Source organism: Scleropages formosus, chromosome 23 (assembly GCF_900964775.1).
Source record: "Scleropages formosus chromosome 23, fSclFor1.1, whole genome shotgun sequence".
Taxonomy (NCBI): Eukaryota; Metazoa; Chordata; class Actinopteri; order Osteoglossiformes; family Osteoglossidae; genus Scleropages; species Scleropages formosus.
In genome coordinates, this window is record NC_041828.1 from 8633974 (window position 1) to 8653501 (window position 19528).

At 47.5% G+C, this 19528-nt stretch overlaps 2 protein-coding genes across 3 annotated transcripts; both read left to right on the forward strand.

Moving 5' to 3' along the window:
* The first annotated feature begins 902 nt into the window (after window positions 1-902).
* On the forward strand, window positions 903-9563 carry wipf3 (WAS/WASL interacting protein family member 3). 2 transcript variants are annotated; one of them, XM_029248055.1, is made up of 9 exons: window positions 903-1442; window positions 2341-2423; window positions 3478-3675; window positions 4674-4806; window positions 6040-6195; window positions 7631-8269; window positions 8363-8509; window positions 8809-8910; window positions 9040-9563. In XM_029248055.1, the coding sequence occupies exons 3-9, from the start codon at window positions 3598-3600 to the stop codon at window positions 9078-9080; spliced, it is 1296 nt and encodes a 431-aa protein (XP_029103888.1). In that variant the 5' UTR covers window positions 903-1442; window positions 2341-2423; window positions 3478-3597; the 3' UTR covers window positions 9081-9563. The 2 variants fall into 2 exon arrangements, with proteins under 2 accessions (XP_029103888.1, XP_029103889.1); XM_029248056.1 differs by lacking the exon at window positions 2341-2423.
* Window positions 9564-11703: 2140 nt separating this feature from the next.
* On the forward strand, window positions 11704-18911 carry LOC108933282 (pleckstrin homology domain-containing family A member 8-like). Its single transcript, XM_018750227.2, has 8 exons — window positions 11704-11904; window positions 14520-14636; window positions 16004-16159; window positions 16430-16560; window positions 16640-16804; window positions 17006-17046; window positions 17681-17826; window positions 18474-18911. Exons 1-8 carry the CDS (start codon window positions 11865-11867, stop codon window positions 18746-18748), a joined length of 1071 nt encoding a protein of 356 aa, XP_018605743.2. The 5' UTR covers window positions 11704-11864; the 3' UTR covers window positions 18749-18911.
* The last annotated feature ends 617 nt before the right edge of the window (window positions 18912-19528 follow it).

The following is a 19528-nucleotide window of genomic DNA, read 5'->3' on the forward strand; positions in this document are numbered from 1 at the left end:
TTTGCAAGGTAATTGCTGGTAATTTTTTTGCATGATTATTTTTGGTGCTTTTGGAAGACTTCAAAGGACTTCTTACCCATTCCTGCCCATGACTGTCTTAAATGTTGACTCTTCAAAACATGCACAGACATTACACTACTTTTCAGATGTTACGGGTATATTTATTTAGTCTTGTGCATCTCAGCTGCAAAGTAAAATTGGATGTGATAAATTGCATCTTGAATAATGCATATGTTCCCTCCATTTAAAATATGAATCCCGAAAGAGCTTAGCACAGCTGATTCTGCCGCTGAAAAATTCACAGGATGAATTAGTTTTTTAAATTTTGCACTGTCCCTGTGACCCTTAGACTCAGATTCTTCCCCTTTGCATTCATTTGCAAGTGTAAAAACACATTGTAGTTATTTATGACAGGCACCAGTGCTCCTGTTTCCAGTGATTGATTGGACACTGTTGCTCTTCACAAGTAGCAGGTGTGGCCTGGGGTGACCAAGTCTGTGTGTGTGTGTGTGTGTGTGTGTGTGTGTGTGTGTGTGTGTGTGTGTGTGTGTGTGTGTGTGTGTATGTGTAGCAGTGATAGAAGCTGGGTACTCCGGCAACAGCACTGTCTCCATTAGTGCAAAGGAAACACAACTGCCTCCTTGGGGAACACTGCACTGGTGTTGGGTACAAGGAGCACACCATGGTATTGTCGGGTACAAGCGGAAAACCAGTGTATTGTTGGGTACAAAGAAAACACCACAGTATTGTTGGGTACAAGGAGAACACCACTGTGTTGTTGGGTATAAAGGCAGTGCCACAGTATTTTTGGGTACAAAGAAAACGCCGCAGTGTCGTCTGGTACAAGAAGCACACCATGGTATTGTCGGGTACAAGTGGAACACTAGTGTGTTGCTGGGTACAAGGCGATCACCGCTGTGTTGTTTAGTGCAGGGGGAACACCACGCTGTTGGGTCAGGAGGAAGCACCACCGTCTCCTTGGGAACAACAAGAAACACCACCACGGCACCGGTGCCTCCCTCCCTGTGCGAAGGGAACACCGCGGTCTGTCAGAATGATCCTCTGCTGGAATAAATAGCTCTGGAAACCGGGAGCTGAACGGCTCGCACTCAGCAGCCAGGCAGGCGCTCGGACACTTTCGCTTTGACTTCTGCGGCCGCCACCGTGACCGTAGGCGTAGCTGCTGCTTCTCTAACGAGGTCCACGCGCGGCCCGGTTTCAATAAAGGCTCGCAACTTGGGCGCGGGCGCGCGCGCGCTCTGCCCCACCACGGCGCGGTGGTGCTCCGGAGGTGTCCCGTTCGGACTAATAATAACCCGGCCGGCGCAGTCAGTGTGTCAGTGTGACAGTGTGTGACAGTGTGTGACAGTGTCACGGTGTCAGTCGCTCCAACGACACACGCTGATCACTCTGAGGAAGGAGCGGACACGCGAAAAACACAGGTGAGTGAGTGAGTGAGTGAGCCGACATTTCGCTGGCAAAAAAAGAGACCGATTTCTGTGTGTTCCTTACATTTATTTAATAATATTATATGTGTGTTAGCAAAGAGATCAGCTCCGTCTGTGTCGGACTTTGCAGACATGATCACGAGCAAGAAGAAGAAGAAGAGCTCGCGCTGCCGCCTTCAGACACTACTCTAGTTTCACGTGTCCTAGTGTATGTGTGAGTAAAAATAAGTTTTAAAAGGACACAGCAGGCTGAGCAGCACGATAAATGAGCGGTGTTTATAACCTGCAGTTTTTGTGAACCGACTTCCTTTTCTCTTTGAAACTGTGCTTTATTATACGCAGCCGCGTATGTATCGTATGTTTCTTACATATGAAGTACACATGATTCTTGTGGTTTCATCATGTCGTGTATTGATACTGTACTCACACCGCCCGCGAGGTGCGACTATGAATCATCACCGCTTAAGAACTTATGATCGTCTGTCTCCGCGCTGTTTGCTCGCGAGTGCGCGCGAGCGCGGGGGTCTCCCTCTCCTTCCGTTGGTGTGATGCACACAACAAGATCATTGTATTTTTCACTGAGGTGTACGTCCGTCGCTTTGGAGAAATCGTCTCCTAAACGAATCAATGCAAATGTAAATTATATTATATTATGTAAATGTAAATTTAGCTGTGAGACGCTGGAGCTCCGACAGGGTCACCGAGACAGTTGTTGCGAGCAGCTGTTTGCTCTGCTGGGGGTCCCTTCGCATGCGGGTGGTCTCTCTCTCTCTCTCTCTCTCTCTCACTCACTCTCTTTCTCCCTACCCCACTCTGTATTTCTTTCTCTCTCTGTCTTTCTTTCTCTATTTCTGTCTCTTTCTCACTGTCTGTCTCTCTCTTTCTCTCCCAGGATCTTGTTAAGGTGACACACACGCGAGCTCGCTTTTTCATGCCTGAAGTCCCTCCATTAGAGCCACAGTACAGCACCGAATGGTAGGATATTTCACTTCTGACATGTGTGTGAAATCTCCTCTCCTGGAACTTCACATCTGCTGTGTTCCTCCCAAGTTTTACATAATAACTCGCAAGGCGTCCGAATTGGCAGAGGCAGGAGCGCACCACCCTTCTGAGACAACACTGGCCATTGTTAGCGCCTCATCTCCCCAAGGAGCAACAAAGCATTATGGGAGAGACTGTGCTGTTTCCCCTAAGAGGAAGGAGCATTTCTGCACACAGTGTCTCGTGATCCTTCACCCTTCCTGCTAAGGGCACGAGGATTGTTGACTTACAATGCTAACTTACAGTTATTTACCCATGGCATTTGTACAGCTGGGTAGTTTAACTAGAGCAATCAGGGTAAATACCTTGCTCAAGGGTACTACTGCTGGAGATGGGATTCGAACCTACTACCTTTGGGTCTAAATGCAGCAGCTCTATCCACTACAGTACCAGCAGGAAAAAATGTTACTGGGAATTTGAAAAATTTATAAAAAGAATCAAGGGGGCGCGGTGGTGCAGTGGGTTGGACCGGGTCCTGCTCTCTGGTGGGTCTGGGGTTCGAGTCCCGCTTGGGGTGCCTTGTGACAGACTGGCGTCCTGTCCTGGGTGTGTCCCCTCCCCCTCCAGCCTTACGCCCTGTGTTGCCAGGTTAGGCTCTGGCTCCCCGTGACCCCGTATGGGACAAGCGGTTCGGAAAGTGTGTGTGCGTGTGTGTGTATAAAAAGAATCTTATCGAGCAGTTTCTTTCAGAGCTCAAGCAGTCCTACTGATCTGAGAAAGAGCAATATGTAGGAAGGCCTCAAGGCCAAGCAAAGGTTCAACAGTGAAAGAATGAGAAGACTCCTTCAAAGGTACATGGTGGCGCTTCTCCGCAGTCGGCGTGGCCTTGTCTTCAAGCCCCAAAAGCACCCAGCTAGGCGAGCACTACAACCACACTGTGAGAGCAGTAGAAGAATTTTGTAGGGTTGACAGACGTCCATTGAGTGTCCCGATGTGTCAAGGTTTGTTTCACAGCCACTTTGGTCCTCCAGCTCGTTCTGTTGTGCAGCTTTTTGCAGGTCTGGGAGCCTCTGCACTCCTGAGGACCCGAACCTTTTGCTGAGACTCAGTGTGCGTGCATTGTGTAGAAGACGCTAAAGTCACCCCATCCAGTGCTGACAGTGAGACCATGCCTGTCCCGCCACCGCCGCCTCCCCCGCCACCCGCACCACCTCCTCCTCCTTCGTCTTTGCCTTCAGGGCCTCAGGTGAGCTCCATTCAGGGACTGCGGCTCTAGGAGCTACCAGAGCAGAGCAGAGGATTAGCTGTGGAGTTTTCGGTAAATATTTTCAGCGACTTTCTCACAGATCAGTCCAGCAAAATAGTTGTCATTTTTAGTACCTTAAGAGTTATTTTTAGAAGCTGATATAGTTTGCCTGGTTGCTGAGGAGATTTTCTGTGTCAGTAGGTTTTGTGTTCAGTGGGCTCTGCTGTCCAGGTGTCATTAATGTTGGGTTGGACCAGTCCCAGAGGGGACACTGCTAGGTAGAAGGCGTATGTGGTCTTTACATTATTAATCAGAGGTCCAGTTACACACAGAGACTCTCAGACATATCTGGTGGTGGAAAAAAATCATGGTAAAAATTAGGACATTTTCACAGTGTAATGAGGGTATGCTTATTAGTCCACTATGATCTCTGATTTGCAATTTCATGTGATGGAATTGAACCCTTTTTTACTTTTCAAAGAGCATTTCTTGGGCAATCTTTTTCCATTATCTTGGAGTGGAAAGCATTATTATTCTCCCTCTCTCACTCTTACAATAGGTTTTCTCCTACCTGGAGGAATAAATAAAACATAACGAAAGGCCGTTCTCGAAACGCGATACGCACAGAGCTGCTGGGTGTCTGTTGTTTGTTAGAGTGTGAGTACACACCAGTGTGGCCTTCCTCCTGTACTCGTGTGTGAAAATTTGAGTGGTGCATGTTGCGCCAGGTGATAACCTTTTTGGGAGCTGGTTTAACAATGAAATCTCTAGCTGATTCGTTTTCAAATTGAGAAATATTGCTGGCTTACTCTTTATTAGGAGGTGGAAAAAATATATGTTTAACAGAATATCGCTCTATATGATTTTGAGCACAGAGCATGGAAGATATGACACGTTTAAAGGCATTGCAAGAAATCACAGATGTATTATTTTAATGTACTGGCCACTGAAGGTGTGTGTACTCCTATATTAATGTGCGAACTGTCTCTTTCTGCCAGGTACGACCGGACCCTCCGAAGACCCCACGAGGGGAACAAGGGGGCAGGAATGCTCTCCTAGCCGACATCCAGAAGGGAACCCGACTCAAGAAGGTCGCAGTGGTGAATGATCGCAGCGCACCAGCGATTGACAGTCAGTCCCTCGGACGCTTCTTACACCGCCGACTGTTTTCCTGCAGTGTGTGAAAAGCAGAGAACAACACATAACATTTGATTTATTTAATGGATGGATGGATGGATGGAAGCGTTATCAATCTAAGAGGAAAACTGTACGTGGGTGCAGAACATACAGCAGTACCACAACCTGACGGCTGAAACAGCAAGGTGCCGTAGTGACAGAGACAGAAACAGGACAAAGACCGTTCAGACTGAAATCACACATCAAGTACGTAAACGAATTACATGCTTCAGTTTTACAGGCCACATCTGGGTGTTTATTTGTGTGCTCGTCTTTCTCGTAGCTTCAAACGACCTGCAATCCTCCCCTTTAATGTTGCTTATTATAGTTTGCCATACACTGCTTCTTATTTGGGAGCTGGAAAAATGTCTCCAGGGGTTGGGCTTAAGTCTGATGGTGTGTTTGTCTGATGTCTTTTCATGGCCTTAAATCTAATTTTTTGCGCAACATACATGCATACAGTGCACAATAAACACAAGAGAACAAGGGTCATTTGACACTTGGAGCCCTTAGTCACCGTGAACCTCCTGCCCCGTAATCCCACATAATAATCCCCGTGTAATAAATGGCCTCGAACGCCTGCTCGAACCCAAAGCCCTTACATGGTGTCCTGCCGTTACATCACATGGAAATTATGACATCTTACAAACAACGTGAGTCAGGCCCTTCGAAAGCGGAGCAAGAATGTCCCATGTTCGCGTAAAGGCGAAAAGTTCTTTTTTTTCCTGGTTAAGTCTGAACTTTTAATGGGGTCTTGAGGAGGCATTTTGTGTTTGTGCGGGATGGGCTATAAATGTCTTTCACATGGTGCTGTTGTCAGTGCAGTCCCTCATGAGTCACGCCGAAGCCGTGCTCCTGGGCTGTTCCGGGAGAACAGAGGGCAGTGTGTTGGTGCGCTGATAAGTTAATACCTTTCCTCCACAATGCCGGGCTTGTCCTCAAGGTCGCTGGGAGCAGCTAGTTGTGGCAGCGAAGCTGCAAACCATCAAGATGCGCGGTTACGTGGGTCAGAGAGGAATTTACAGCTGCAGATAAAGACGGCGGCTCCAGGCTGGGACGCAGGTGTAGGCTGAACAGCCGGGCAGGTGCCGAGCACGGCTGTGTGCCGCAGAACATCGGAGGACCGCCATCAGGCCCCATACCAAGAAGTACTTGGTAGTGATTGAGGCTCTCCGTATGTTTTTCTAGAACCCAAAGGCGGCCGCACCGATGCAGGTGTGAGCGGCGGAGCCTCTGGCGGGACGGGAGCTGTAGCTGGGGCCGCGACCCCAGGACCTGCGCTGGGAGGTCTCTTTGCCGGAGGGTTTCCCGTCCTGCGGCCAACAGGCCAGAGAGATGTGGCAGGTAAATTGGACTCCTGACGCTAATTTAGAGAAGAGGTGCCCTAGCTGGGACGGACTTCCTGCCCAGTGGTGGAGCGATACGGTTCCGTTTCATCGAAATCGCCGAAAGGTTCTTGTCACACTCGGCCAGTGACACAGGTGGGTGTTTGGCTCCAAACTCAGCATGCAACTTGCGCTTTTTGTGAGACCCTTTATTTTATAAATGCTGCTTGGGTGAGTTCCAGGTAAGCATTTCTGTGAGCTTGTTATGTTATATAAATGCGAGGCATTGCTGTTATTATCTGATTTATGTCTAGGTTCAGCATTCAGTTTTTTTAAAAAACAGAACAACACGGAGATGGGAACAGTTCAGCAACAAACTGCAAACATACACAGATGCATAAATCAAGAGCAAAAGGTCACATTTCTTTACAGCTGTGATTACATCACAGTGTCTAGAAGATTCCAGAGAGGTGTCCAGACATTCCAGAATTCATTTGTGGAAGAACGCGAAACACTCTGGTCATCCACATTTTATAGAGGGAACTTCAGATATAGACTTTTAACAGTAAAGCACATTCATTTGCCAGGTATGCAGAAATAATCAGGCCATGTATTCCGTAGCATATTCAAAAAAGAATTTCGATGGAGTTTAACAAGAAAATAGAGGGGGGTGAGTCAAACTTTTTGATACAGATGTTTTGAATGGTTGAATGATCACTCCCCCACTAAGCTTGTATCCTATCACACACACAATTTCTGAACCGCTTGTCCCATACGGGGTCGCGGGGAACCGGAGCCTAACCCGGCAACACAGAGTGCAAGGGGACACACCCAGGATGGGACACCAGTCCATCGCAAGGCACCCCAAGCGGGCCTCGAACCGCAGACCCACTGGAGAGCAGGACCCTGTCCAACCCACCGCGCCACCGCGCCACCGCACCACCCTGTAACCTATCACATTCCCAGAATAAATGTATTAAAGTGCTCCCTTATAATTAAAGGTCCTGTGGCCGAGAACCCATGACTGCCTGCCTTGTACATCGGGACCAGTAACCAAGGTCTTCATAACAACTTAAGTTTCCACAGGCTGTATCTCTGCCTGGCAGACATACTGGCTTTTTGCACTCACCACTCCCACGCAGGGCCTGTAAGCAAACTTAGTCCCCCAGAGGTTCGTTTTTCTCTCCTTCTTCACAGTTGGGACTTTTTGTTTTCTCCTCCTCAACTACCAGCTTAGCCTAACCATTAGCTCTAATACTGTCCTGTGTCGGACCATTCCCTGGAACTTTGTTCAGCGCTGTGTCTCGCTGGTGAGGAGAACGCACTATAGCAATCGGTTGAATTTAAAACGCAGGTCGGACCGCCTTCGGTTTAAGCGCAGTTGTCTGATCGATGTTGGCTGTGCAGGGTGGAGGTGTCAGTGTCGTCTCACCAAGCCCTTGTTCTGGGTTCAGCACCCCGATCAGGTCCATCTCCTGGAAACAGGCAGCCGATATGGAGCCCCCCTGCATCTGAAAGCGGACAAAGCGGAGCACCTGACTCAACCCAGCTGTCCAAACCCTCAGAGAAAGTGAGTCCCCAGCGATCTGGGGGGTGTGCCCCTACACCGACCCCGGCCTCGCCTGCTTTCGGCAAACCCACGGCTCCAGCGTCTACGGGCACGAGTGCCCCACCACCTCCTTACGAACGGCCGATGAAAACCCCGCCTGTGCCATCGTGCCCACCTCCTGCTCCGCCTCCACAAGCCACTAAGCCCACCTGGCTCCCAGTGCAGCCTCATGCCCTTCCCCAGCCTGCTGCCGCACACCCCCCTCCACCTCCCCCTGCGCTCCCTCCATCCAACATCCCTGACAGGTCATCAGGGGTCTTCTCCCCCCCTCCCCCACCCCCTGTTCTGTCCTGGGATAGCCACTTTTCTTCAGCTCCACCTGCACCACCTCCTCCACCCCCACCCCCCCTTCCACAGCAGCCTCCACTGCCTAAAGTACCTCCAGTTCCTTCACCAGCTCTCAGGCCTGGAGTCCCACCGCTGCCTCCCTCCTACCCCACCACGGCACCGAGCCGACGACCGCCCGCGGTGCCCCGCCCACCAGGTATGTTCCTGGATTCGCACTTCTGGAAGTAGCGGTGTTCATCCTGACACAGGGACCGTGGGAGTGGAGTATAACACTATTTTTACCTTGTAGCTGTTGGAAGGCTCGCTCCGCCTCCTGCCCCACCCGCTCGGTCCCCCACCACTGAGCTTTCCGCTCGAGCTACACCACCGATCCCACCCCCGCCACCACCACCTCCTCCTCCTTCGACCTTGAAGAATGGTCATCTTCACTCTCTGGGTAAACAGCGCCCTCTGCTGCCGGTGTCATTTGCTTCCTGTTTAATGTACTTGTAACGGATAATGCTGCTCACGGCCACGCACACCTGTGTCAGTCTGGAGTGTCATATTGTCACATTAAATAAAATATAAAAGTCACTTTCCTTGTTTATTTTGAAAACCACGGGCGTCTGTCAGTGATTTTCCCAGCAGGAGATGAGCTTCTTCGAAGGACGCTGATCGTGTTTACATCTCTAGAGGCGTAATGTAGAAGACAGCTGATGTTATTTAGTTTGTCTTTTATTTCTGGTTTGTTTTCAGATGACTTTGAATCAAAGTTTCAGTTTCACCCTATTGATGATTTTCCTCCACCCGATGAATTTAAGCCATTTCCTCGAATATACCCTAGCAAAGAAGCACGAGGTAAGACAAGAGTTTCCTTACATTCCAAGTCCTTAGTAGAATATTTTCTCTTCTTGCCGTTATTGATCAGGTGTGGTTGTCAGAGTTTCTGCGAGCACATTAATAAGGCCGTGAGCTTGTGTTTGGCAGCAAACCCCAAACCCCCTGCAGTTCGGACACATATGCGATGAACATCTTTAACCCAGAGCCTCAGACGACGCTGCAGATGAGACAAAGCAGAGCCCCATGTTCCTATGAAGACCATGGATATGAAGAACCGATGGGAGACAATAGTGGCCAACTTGTCTATGCTAAGATTATCTACTGTGAAAGACTATGCTGTACTTCCCAGATAGCAATTTAAAGTGGGCATGCATGTTTATTGCAGTTACCATTTTCCGCAGGGTGGCCACCAGCGCGAGATATGATACATTGGACATTTACATCAACACACAACCAAACCAATGAAGCAGCTATAGATTGCTGATTTCTGAAGGAAGAATATGTTGATTGGGAATAAAAAGTTAATTAATATGCCTAATGATCAGTGCAGACTGTGAGTTTGGACAGCTGCTGCTTTGTGGTAAGAAGATTTTCTCTTTTGTTAAGTGAGGTGACATCTAACCATGTGGTGCTTTTTTGTAAAATTAATAATAAAAATACACTGTGGCACATACTGTTTGTAAACCAACATTTTTGAGAATGCATATACATTTCAACAATGCTGTATAGGACCTTCAGTTCTAAATTATTGCCTATTGAATAAGCTACAGATGATGAGTAATATCCAGAACAATATAATAAAATAATTTCAGCTTTTTTTTTTACATTGTCATCAACTGTTTGTCCAGTCCAGAGTCACGGTTGTCTGGAGCCTATCCCTGAAGCAAAGGGTGTGAGGCAGAGTGCACCCTGGAAGGGACACTAGTCCATCACAGGCCAGTCACACAGCCATTCACACACACACACACACTGCGGGGAAGTTAGCGTCACCAATTCAGTCTCTGGACTGTGGAAGGAAACCCATGCGAGCGTGAGGAGAACATGCAAACTCCATACAGACTGAACCAGACACAAACTCATGTCCAAAGGCACAGCCCAGGAGCTGTGAGGCACCAGCGGTATCTGCTGTGCCACTATGTGTCCCCTTTGCTCACTAAAAAATAGTAATATAATAATGTCTGTTGTACTCTATTACGCTAACCTGTGTGACGACCCTCAGTCTTTAGTCTGTGGCAAAAGGCTTTCTTTTACTCCTCTGTACCCCGTCCCCTGAGCTGGCAGGAATCCTAGATTCATTTCAATTTTATTTTTCTGCACTGGTTCCAGGATGGGAGGAGGACAAATGTAATGTGTCCAATCATCCTTTTGTCCAGATGCCAGCAGAAGCCTTGAAAATGTAAAAAAAAAAAAAAAACAGACGATTAGATATGAAATGCTACACAAACTTGTCTGTTTTTGCTGGGGAGAGAAAATACAGGGTCAGAGGGACAAAATGAATAAAATAACATGCCAAACATACTGACTAAGAACTTTTTCAGTAAACTAAATTCATTTTAATTCAAGGTAATACTGAAAAAACAAACGCTGCTCTTCTCCTGTTGTTTTTAGAAATAACAGTTAGTCGTGTCCTTCACGTTCAGTGTGACCTTAACAGGCACATGATTCTGGCTTCGCCTTGTCGACTTCCTTCAACAACATAATTTAATGACACATCTTGATACGTCAGTGTGAAGAACGGAATGTTTTTAATCACTATGTGTCTCTACCAATGTCTTCCTCCTGGCAGAACTGATATTAGAGATGATACATGTATGAAATGTAATTTGTGGACAGACTTTTAAGACAAAACAGCCTACATATATATATGTAGACTGTTATATAGTTGTTATATATAAATAACATATATATTTTATATATATATATATAGATGTTCAGATCTCTAAACTTTCAAATTCAAAGAAAGCTTATGAAATAAGTACACAGCTTACATCTGAAGCTAAATTAAGAATTTCTGGTGCTTCCTACCCATGAATAGTGTGAATCTACATCAGCAAAGGGCTTGAACAAACACTACAGCTTCCTTTTTCTCTTAGGATATTGGGAATAGACACAAACTGTGTGTTCTCTGAAGAGCAAGGTGAAACTGTTCTGCATTTATTCTGCTAGTGCTCATATAGTGTAACACTTTGACAAAAGGTGCAAAATTGTGTCAGTGTAAATATTCATCAAGGGAAACCATTGCCACTATTGCGGGAAAATGTATTATTTGCTTTCTTTGATTGATGCAAGGAGGACAGCAAACTATTTTGTTTCATCTAATTTTATTAACCAAATTTCATATCCATAATATAAATGTACATTCTCTAATAAATAAGAAACGACTTAGTAGTTTGTAGCGCTCTTGTCTTGAAAGAAATCAAACAATACATATTCAAGACTCCAAATTCCAAAGATGAAAAAAGAGTTAAAACTATTAGACTCCATAAACTATTATTTGCATTCCTCTGGCTCCTTTGTTTTCTTTTTTATATAATATCTTTATACGGTTCTCCCACGTGTTGCTATCTTTCGTGCCATTGCACTGAGTAACTAAAAATTGATTTTGGTAATAATAGTGGCAGTGCTCTGCCGGAGATCCTCTGGCACCTCATAGGTGAAAAATTGACAATAAGCCCCGCCTTCCCACTGTGCTCTTTTCTGATTGGACATTATCGCGCCTCCGTCGTCCAACTGCAAGATGGTACTGGACAGTAGGGAACATGTCATTGAATAAATCTCCGTGACGTCACCAGTTGGGCGGATCTTCCGAAGACGTATTTCATGCCCGCATCGCAAGTCACGGACGTTTTACGGCGACAATGAGCGCGGCGCCTCGCTAAGGCTGAGCGGCGACCGCCGAATAACGGGACCCGCGTTCGCGCCGCGTCCCACTTCGGCACCTCTGTTCAAGAACCGCGGCGAACCCAGTAACAATGGAAGGAGTTCTGTACAAGTGGACCAATTATATGAGTGGTGCGTATTACCTGTTTTCCACATTGATCTCGTAGAGAGGAACGTGTTAAAACTTATTCTGTTCTGCGCGTGGACGTGGTGGTGCGCGTTTCCCCGGCGGCGTCACTCACTCGCACGGGAGAAGAAGCCAGGACTTTAATTAAGGCGATTTGCACGGACGTCATGTGACATGTGCATCAACAAGTATTAATAGCAAGTACAAATACTAAATAGTTAGATCATGTAGAGATGTCGCGCTCTTGTTTCCGAAGGATCATCATTGACCGAACGGCTGTGAATCGGATTAAGACTCATCACACATGGTTGTTGCTCGGCTGACATTTTTCGTTCAAACAAGTAATCTAAAATAAAATGTCCTATCATTTTGGGGTATTTTTAGACTAAATTAGAGTGTTGCTTCTGAAAGAGCACGCCGATGAAGGATACTACAGCGGTGGTGGAGTCCGAATCCAACACATAGTGATAGTCGTAACTCGCATCACACGTCGTGCCCTTAACAACTGCGCCACCTGCTGTCGGACTTCATGCGCTGTACAAATAATGGTCTTCTTGCTCCCCGAGTTATGAATGGTTGGGTCATAAGGTTTCGAAGACACGACCGCTTATTTCCAAAAATATGTCTTACAGAAGATTGTGCTTTTTCCTCATGTTTATACAGTATATTGTATATACTGTATACTGTGCAAAAGTCTTAGGCACCTAGGTGTTTCGCAGAAATTTTTTTGACAGTTATTTCATGTCTTGTGCATTAGTGTGGGAAATGGGAAAGAGCAAATTTTAGATTTCCAAGCATTCCTTTTGCAAAAAGTTACAGTATTACAGTAAGGGTTTTGTATTTCAATAAAGAAAGAAAGTACACACACACGTTTACTTATTTTGTACTTCCAACGAACTTTATGTAGTGTTACCAGCCCACACACCTTGTTCACCAAGTTGACTTACACTGCTAGATACACTACTCATCCATACATCAGTGGAACACACACTCTGTCACTCACAAACAGAAACAATGCAGGTTTCTAGGTTCTCAGACCCTGTGTTACATTTACTCATTTAGCTGATGCTTTTCTCCAAAGCAACTAACAATGTTCAGCTACCTCCAAGTACTTATCCATTTATACAGCTGGGTAATTTTACTGGAGCAATTCAGGGTAAGTACCTTGCTCATGAATTCTACAGCCAGTGATGGGGATCAAAAATGTGACCTTTGGATCCAAAGGCAGCAGCACTATACACACACACACACACACACAATGTGAAACCACTTATCCCAAGCAGGATCGTGACGAACCTGAGCCTAACCCAGCAACACAGGGCATAAGGCTGGAGAGGGAGGGAACACACCCAGGACAGGGCGCCAGTCCATCGCAGGGCACCCCAAGCGGGACTCGACCCCCAGACCCGGCCAAATCCGCTGCATCCGTTGTTAACGATGGATGGTTTCTAAGCTTTGTTGGAAGTTTATTAATTAAGAGCATCATATTTAGAAGCATTCTCACTTTACAGCTTTTTTGCCCAATCATGTGCCTAAAAATTATGCACAGTACTGTATATACACACACACACATTCGGAACCGCTTGTCCCATACGGGGTCGCGGGGAACCGGAGCCTACCCGGCAACACAGGGCGTAAGGCCGGAGGGGGAGGGGACACACCCAGGACGGGACGCCAGTCCGTCGCAAGGCACCCCAAGCGGGACTCGAACCCCAGACCCACCAGAGAGCAGGACCTGGTCCAACCCACTGCGTCACCACGCCCCCTAGTACTGTATATATATTTTAAAATAAATTTCTGTGTACTTGCATAGTGGACACATGTCCGTAACACGCACTCAAACAGAGCAGGAGTTTAGGATCTGTTCAATTTAACTCATTTCCACGGTGTTTACGCCTGGTGTCCCCAGTGTCGGTGGCTCTAATAGCAACAGAAAGAAGACGCGTCCTGTAACCATGGAGACCAAAGTGGAGAATTTCACTTTTGTGCAGTGTGAAGTTTAAAAGTTTTACGAAGTTAAATTTACTCTAGCTAAATCTAAGATTTTGACAAAATCTAGTCCATAAATTCGCTGAGCGATGTGGGAGCTGATAGTGTAGAAGTTAAAGCTGCTGGCTTTGGACCCAAAGGTCGCAAGTTTGAATCCTGTCTCCAGCTACAGGACTTTTCAACAAGGTACTTACCCTAAATTGCTCCAGTACAATTACTCAACTGTACTTACATAAATTCATTTAACTGACCATTTTCTCCAAAGTGACTTACAATGTTCATCTATCTACAATTATTTACCCATTTATACAGCTGGATATTTTTTTTTTTACTACAGCAATGTAGATAAGTACATTTCTTAAGGGTGCTACAGCCAGAGGTAAGATTTGAACCTGTGACTTTTGGGTCAAAAGGCCACGACGCTACCAGCTACTTAACATTGTAAGTTGCTTTGGAGGAAAGTCTATATTATTAAACTCCTCTTAATTACGACAGTGATTTTCGAATTACAAATGAAAGAAGGTAAGAACAGACTTCTGATCCCAGTTGTTTGTAAGAAGAGGAGCCAGTGTACAGTACCATCGTACCAGATGTAAGAGGAGTAACTTGGTCCATTCCCTTCGTCCTGCAGGCTGGCAGCCCCGCTGGTTCGTGCTGGAAGGTGGAACTTTGTCCTACTACGACTCCCAGGAGGACGTGTGGAAAGGATGCAAGGGGAGCATCCGCGTGTGTGTGTGTGAAATAAAAGGTCAGGCTCAAATGCGCAAGACGTGAGTTCTTTCACAAAAGAGCGATTAAAACACATCTTGGCTGGTTTGAGCTGCACGGTTTGTTACGTCAGAAGAGTGTGTTACATGTTTTTCTGAGCTGAAAATCAAGTGTTGTTAGTTTTCTTTGTAGGATTTGGATTTTCCATGCGGTTCCCTTATTGCCGCTCTACCAGACTGCCCTCCTTTCAGGATCAGATGCTCTCCAGTCAGCTATAGCAGCTTTTCTTTCCTCTGACCTGAAAAACTTGCTCAATTCATCTGTTAAGAGGCTGGGAGTAACAACCAACTCGCGTCTCTGCTTCTCCTAACGCAGTGATGCAATGACTTGGTCCCTGCAGATATCTCCTGCGTAACAACCGCAGGACCCATCCTCATCTCACAACACCCTCTGTACAGCTTCTGATCCAGGTCAAGGTGATTTCCCGCCTGGACAACTGCAACTCTCTCTTCTCTGGCCTTCCAACATCTGGCATTACACCTGCACCCTCAGAGAACGCTGCTCCATGAGTCGTGTTTGACCTGCCAAAGCGTTCCCATGTATCCCCCTCTTCTCTGTGCATGGTGTCCTACAGCTGCCTGGATCAAGTTCACAACTCTGGTTACTGCCTACAGATCCATCAAGGGATCTGCTCCCCGATATCTACAAAACCTGATCGCTTGCTACACTCCAACCAGACTGCTACGCTCCTCCACCTCTGCCCACTTGGTGGTCCAAAGTCAAAAGCCTGACAGTTCTCAGTTCTGGTTCCAGTGTGGTGAAATGACCTCTCATTCAGAACTGCTGAATCTCTCTCTGTGTCTAAGAAGGGTCTTAAACACACCTCTTTTGGATTCACTTCCGTGCGGTTTTCCCGTCTACTCCTTAAATGTACCTTGCGTTATTTATTGAAAATAACTTTGTTTTTCCTGTCTTTTCCATATCCCGGTACTCGTGTACTATTATTATTACTGTTATCTGCTTTAACATTTTGTTCTCTCTACCACTTCGTTATGCAGCAACCTGTGTAATGAGTGCTGGTTTAAATAGTGACCAAATAGAGACCAAACTGACTGAACCTTGAGAATCGCACGTCTGCGTCCGCGTGTCTCCGTCTGCTGGTGAAACGCACTTTCGTTTTTTGAGTTATGCGTCACTTTGGAGAAAAGCATCTGCTCAATGAATAAATGTACTGGGAGCTCTTTTTGTATACAATCAGGTTACATACTGTGTTTTCTCCATAATGGTCACTGTTGCTTAGCGCCTGTAAAATCTTTAAATAAATCGCTTACACGTTATTTTTAGGACTTCAGTAAAATGTGTGTCGTTGAAACGGCGCATCTGTCGCGCTTTGTCTCCGCTCTGCAGTCCATCCGACGGACGTCACCCGGATGGACCTGACGGTCCCGGGCGAACAGCACTTCTACTTGAAGGCTCTCAATGCGGCGGAGAGGCAGAAGTGGCTGGTAGCCCTGGGGACGGCCAAGGCCTGTCTCACGGACAACAGGACCAAGAGGGAGAAAGGTGGGGGGTGAAACGGCATCCTGCACGTACCATGGTCAAATCACAGTTGTTGGTGCAGAATTATGCTTAATATTAGCTTGAACTTAGACTTTTGAAAACCTGAAAACCTTTTTATAGAGAATGATAATGAAAACTAGACTCTTTTTTTTTTTATTTTTTTTTTTTTTTTTGTTTTGTTTTTAAGTAAACGACATAAAAGGGTTTCACTTTATAAGTCTACCTCCAGAGGTGTGGCTGCTCCACACTTTCCTTTGCTGCGTACATCTGCAGAGCTCCAAGAAAACACGAAAGCCCTGAAAACCAAGATGTCTGAGCTGAGGCTCTACTGTGACCTGCTCCTCCAGCAAGCGGACAAGCTGCGGGAGGGCCCTCCCGGCGAAGAGCTGCGTGCGGCACCGGGGGTGAGCGGCCAGCAGGGCGCGGTAGCGAGACACCGTATCGCCGCGTCACGGAATCTCAAGACATTTGTGTGTATGGCAGGAGGACGCGCCTGCGGGGAAGCCTTTGCTCAAATCAACGTGCAACATGTTCCTGAAGACGCTGGAGGAGTGCATGCTGGTCGCGAGCCGGACATTCAGCGAGCCGGACTCCCTGCTCCACATCCCCACTGGTTTGGCGCCGGTGGCTGCTGTCAGACCTCAAAAGGTGCGAGGGTCACCTAGAGTACATAGGGAGCGGAGGCCCCTGTAGGTCATAGAGAGTAGTTGTAGCCAGACCAGAAATTTAGTGTATTGTGGATTGCAGCCGGGCTTCGCGGTATTCATCCGTGAACCCTGGTACGCCCTGCGGGGGAGCTTGGTGCCCACACTGCATAGAAGTCAATGGATCTTCTCTGTCATCTTGCAGGTGAAACCACACAACCGCACCAGTCAGGTCCTTCTGGAAAGGTGAGTGTCTCAGGCAAGTTCTCTGTTCTGGTCATTAATTTGATCACTTGTCTGTCCTTGTTATACACACTACTGGCTCAAGTCCACCCTGATCACTACATCTCTAAAGCAGCTTACAATATTAAGTTACCTACAGTTATTTACCTATTAATAAAGCTGGGTAATTTTACTGGAGTAATTTAGAGTAGGGGGGTGTGGTGGCGCAGTGGCGCAGTGGGTTGGACCGGGTCCTGCTCTTCGGTGGGTCTGGGGTTCGAGTCCTGCTTGGGGTACCTTGCAATGGACTGGTGTCCTGTCCTGGGTGTGTCCCCTCCACCTCCAGCCTTATGCCCTGTGTTGCTGGGTTAGGCTCTGGCTCCCCATGACCCTGAATGGGGTGTGTGTGTGTGTGTGTGTGTGTGTGGCAGGGTGTTAGTACACTGAGGGAGTGCACGTGAAGCGTTCGCCTTCCCATCGTGAACGACTGTGCGTCACAGACGCTCGGTTCAAATAGGCTGGCGGCGCCTTCTCCTCTAAGGCCAGCACACACCGATACCCTTTTTCTCTTGCTCTTCTCAGCATCGCCGATCCCCAAATCCCACGGCACCCCAGGAGTGCCTTCTAACAATTCCTTCTTCCTTGTTTCCCAAAAAAGAAGAGAATTTGACAGCGGGTCGGGAGGCGCGTCCGCGTGTGAGCGAGCGGACCGGGAGCGCCCAGAGTGCCGTACGGGACCACCGGCTGGGGAATCGCAGGCCGAGCGGGAGAGCGGCTCTACCCAGGGGCAGATTGCCCTGTCAGGTCTACTGCGGTCTTCTCACTGGTCTTTTACTCTGATTTACACGCATAACATGGCAAGTTGTGTTAGAAAAACAACACGGCTGCGAGCACATTAAAAGTAACGAGTCGCGCCTTCTTTGGGCCATTGTTTAAGCCAATTTAGTTAATAATCATAAAGGGCCATTAAGTTTATTTACATTTTTTCATTTGGATTTTGAGAGTAAACATGTCATCTTGCGAAGTTAACAACGAGACGTTCCATGCTGAGCTGCGGATCCAAGATGCCGCTTAGCAACAATATCATTATTACTTGTTAAACTGGCTTACAATTGTTCCTTAATCTAGAATACCCAGGAGGGGTGGGCAACCACTGGCCCATGGACCCCCAGAGGTTTTTTTTCTCCCCCAAACTTCAGTCGGGACTTTTTGTTCCTTTCCCCAGGGGCCAGTACGCATACTTATAGCTCTATAATAAGTCCTTCATTATGGTAGCCATTAGTCGACCGTTTTCCTTCTTTCTATCTGTTTTTCTTGCCTTATGCCTTTGTTTAAGCGCTAAAAATAAAATGAACGAATGAATGAACCCCTCAGGATTTCTGCGTGATATTCAGTTAATCTCACTTTCTCACGTTATGTTGACGGTGTGTTAAATGGGCGCTGTCTTCCAGAGTCCTGCTCGGCAGGGGATGCGCGCGCGCAGCCGGCAGGGAGCACGGCGCGTCTGGCCGAAGGCCGAGCGCAGAAGGCGGAAGATCGGGACGGCGTCGGCGCGGAGGACGTCCCCCCCGCGCCTGCCGACACCCAAAGGTGCGAGGAACGGTGTTGCGGTAGCGGACCGGGAGGAGTCCGCTTCCCCCAAACGGCCGGACGGGACAAAAGCCAAGAACGGGGAGGCGCGTTTCCGGCTCCGGAGAGTGACGGGTGCGAAAAACCCCCTGCGTGACGGCGGGCCGTGCCGACGGGCTGCTCGCGTGGACCGCGTTCCTGAACCCCGGTGTCGGCGAGCGCGTCCGCGGGGTTGCGCGGAAGTCGGCGTGCGGCCCTCTGCACATCCGTGGATCTCCCTACGCTGGTTTTTTAACATCAAATAAAAGTTTAGTCTCCCCCCACTGTCTGCCTTTGCTTTCTGTTCCTCGGGTAGTTTTGGCTCAGATTTCAGTTTTGTGTTTTCTCGTTACACGTGGGGTCAAAGACACGCGCACACGCACACAGATTCCCACTGCTGCTCTTGGGCTTTTCCACCATTCGCTTTCTTCTTCAGTCCCTCAGATCTCATTTCTGCCGTTTCTTCATTCCTGTGACCCGTGTTCACTTCTGGAAGTGGTTTCTTGTTAAAAATGCCCCCCCCCCGTTGTGTTTTCTACATATTATTTACTCGCTTAGCTAACACCTTTGTCCAATGCAACTTTCTACATGAAACCACCTGCAATGATTTATCCGTGTGGGTAATTTTTACTGTCGAATTTTTGGGAACACTTTGCTCAGCGCTGTTACAGCTCTACGTTAATGTTTAGGGGACACATTTTCTCCAAAGCTGCTTAGAGCTTGCCCACAAATACGATGAGGTATGTTTTTACCGTCTCCATTCAGAGTAAGTACTATCCTCAAGAGTACTAGAGCGGAAGGTAGGATTCAAACCCGGGTCCTTAGATTCTTCATATCCGTCTCCCCTCTCTTCATCTGCTTCATTCTACTGCTCTGCAGATCAGCGCCACCACGCTGT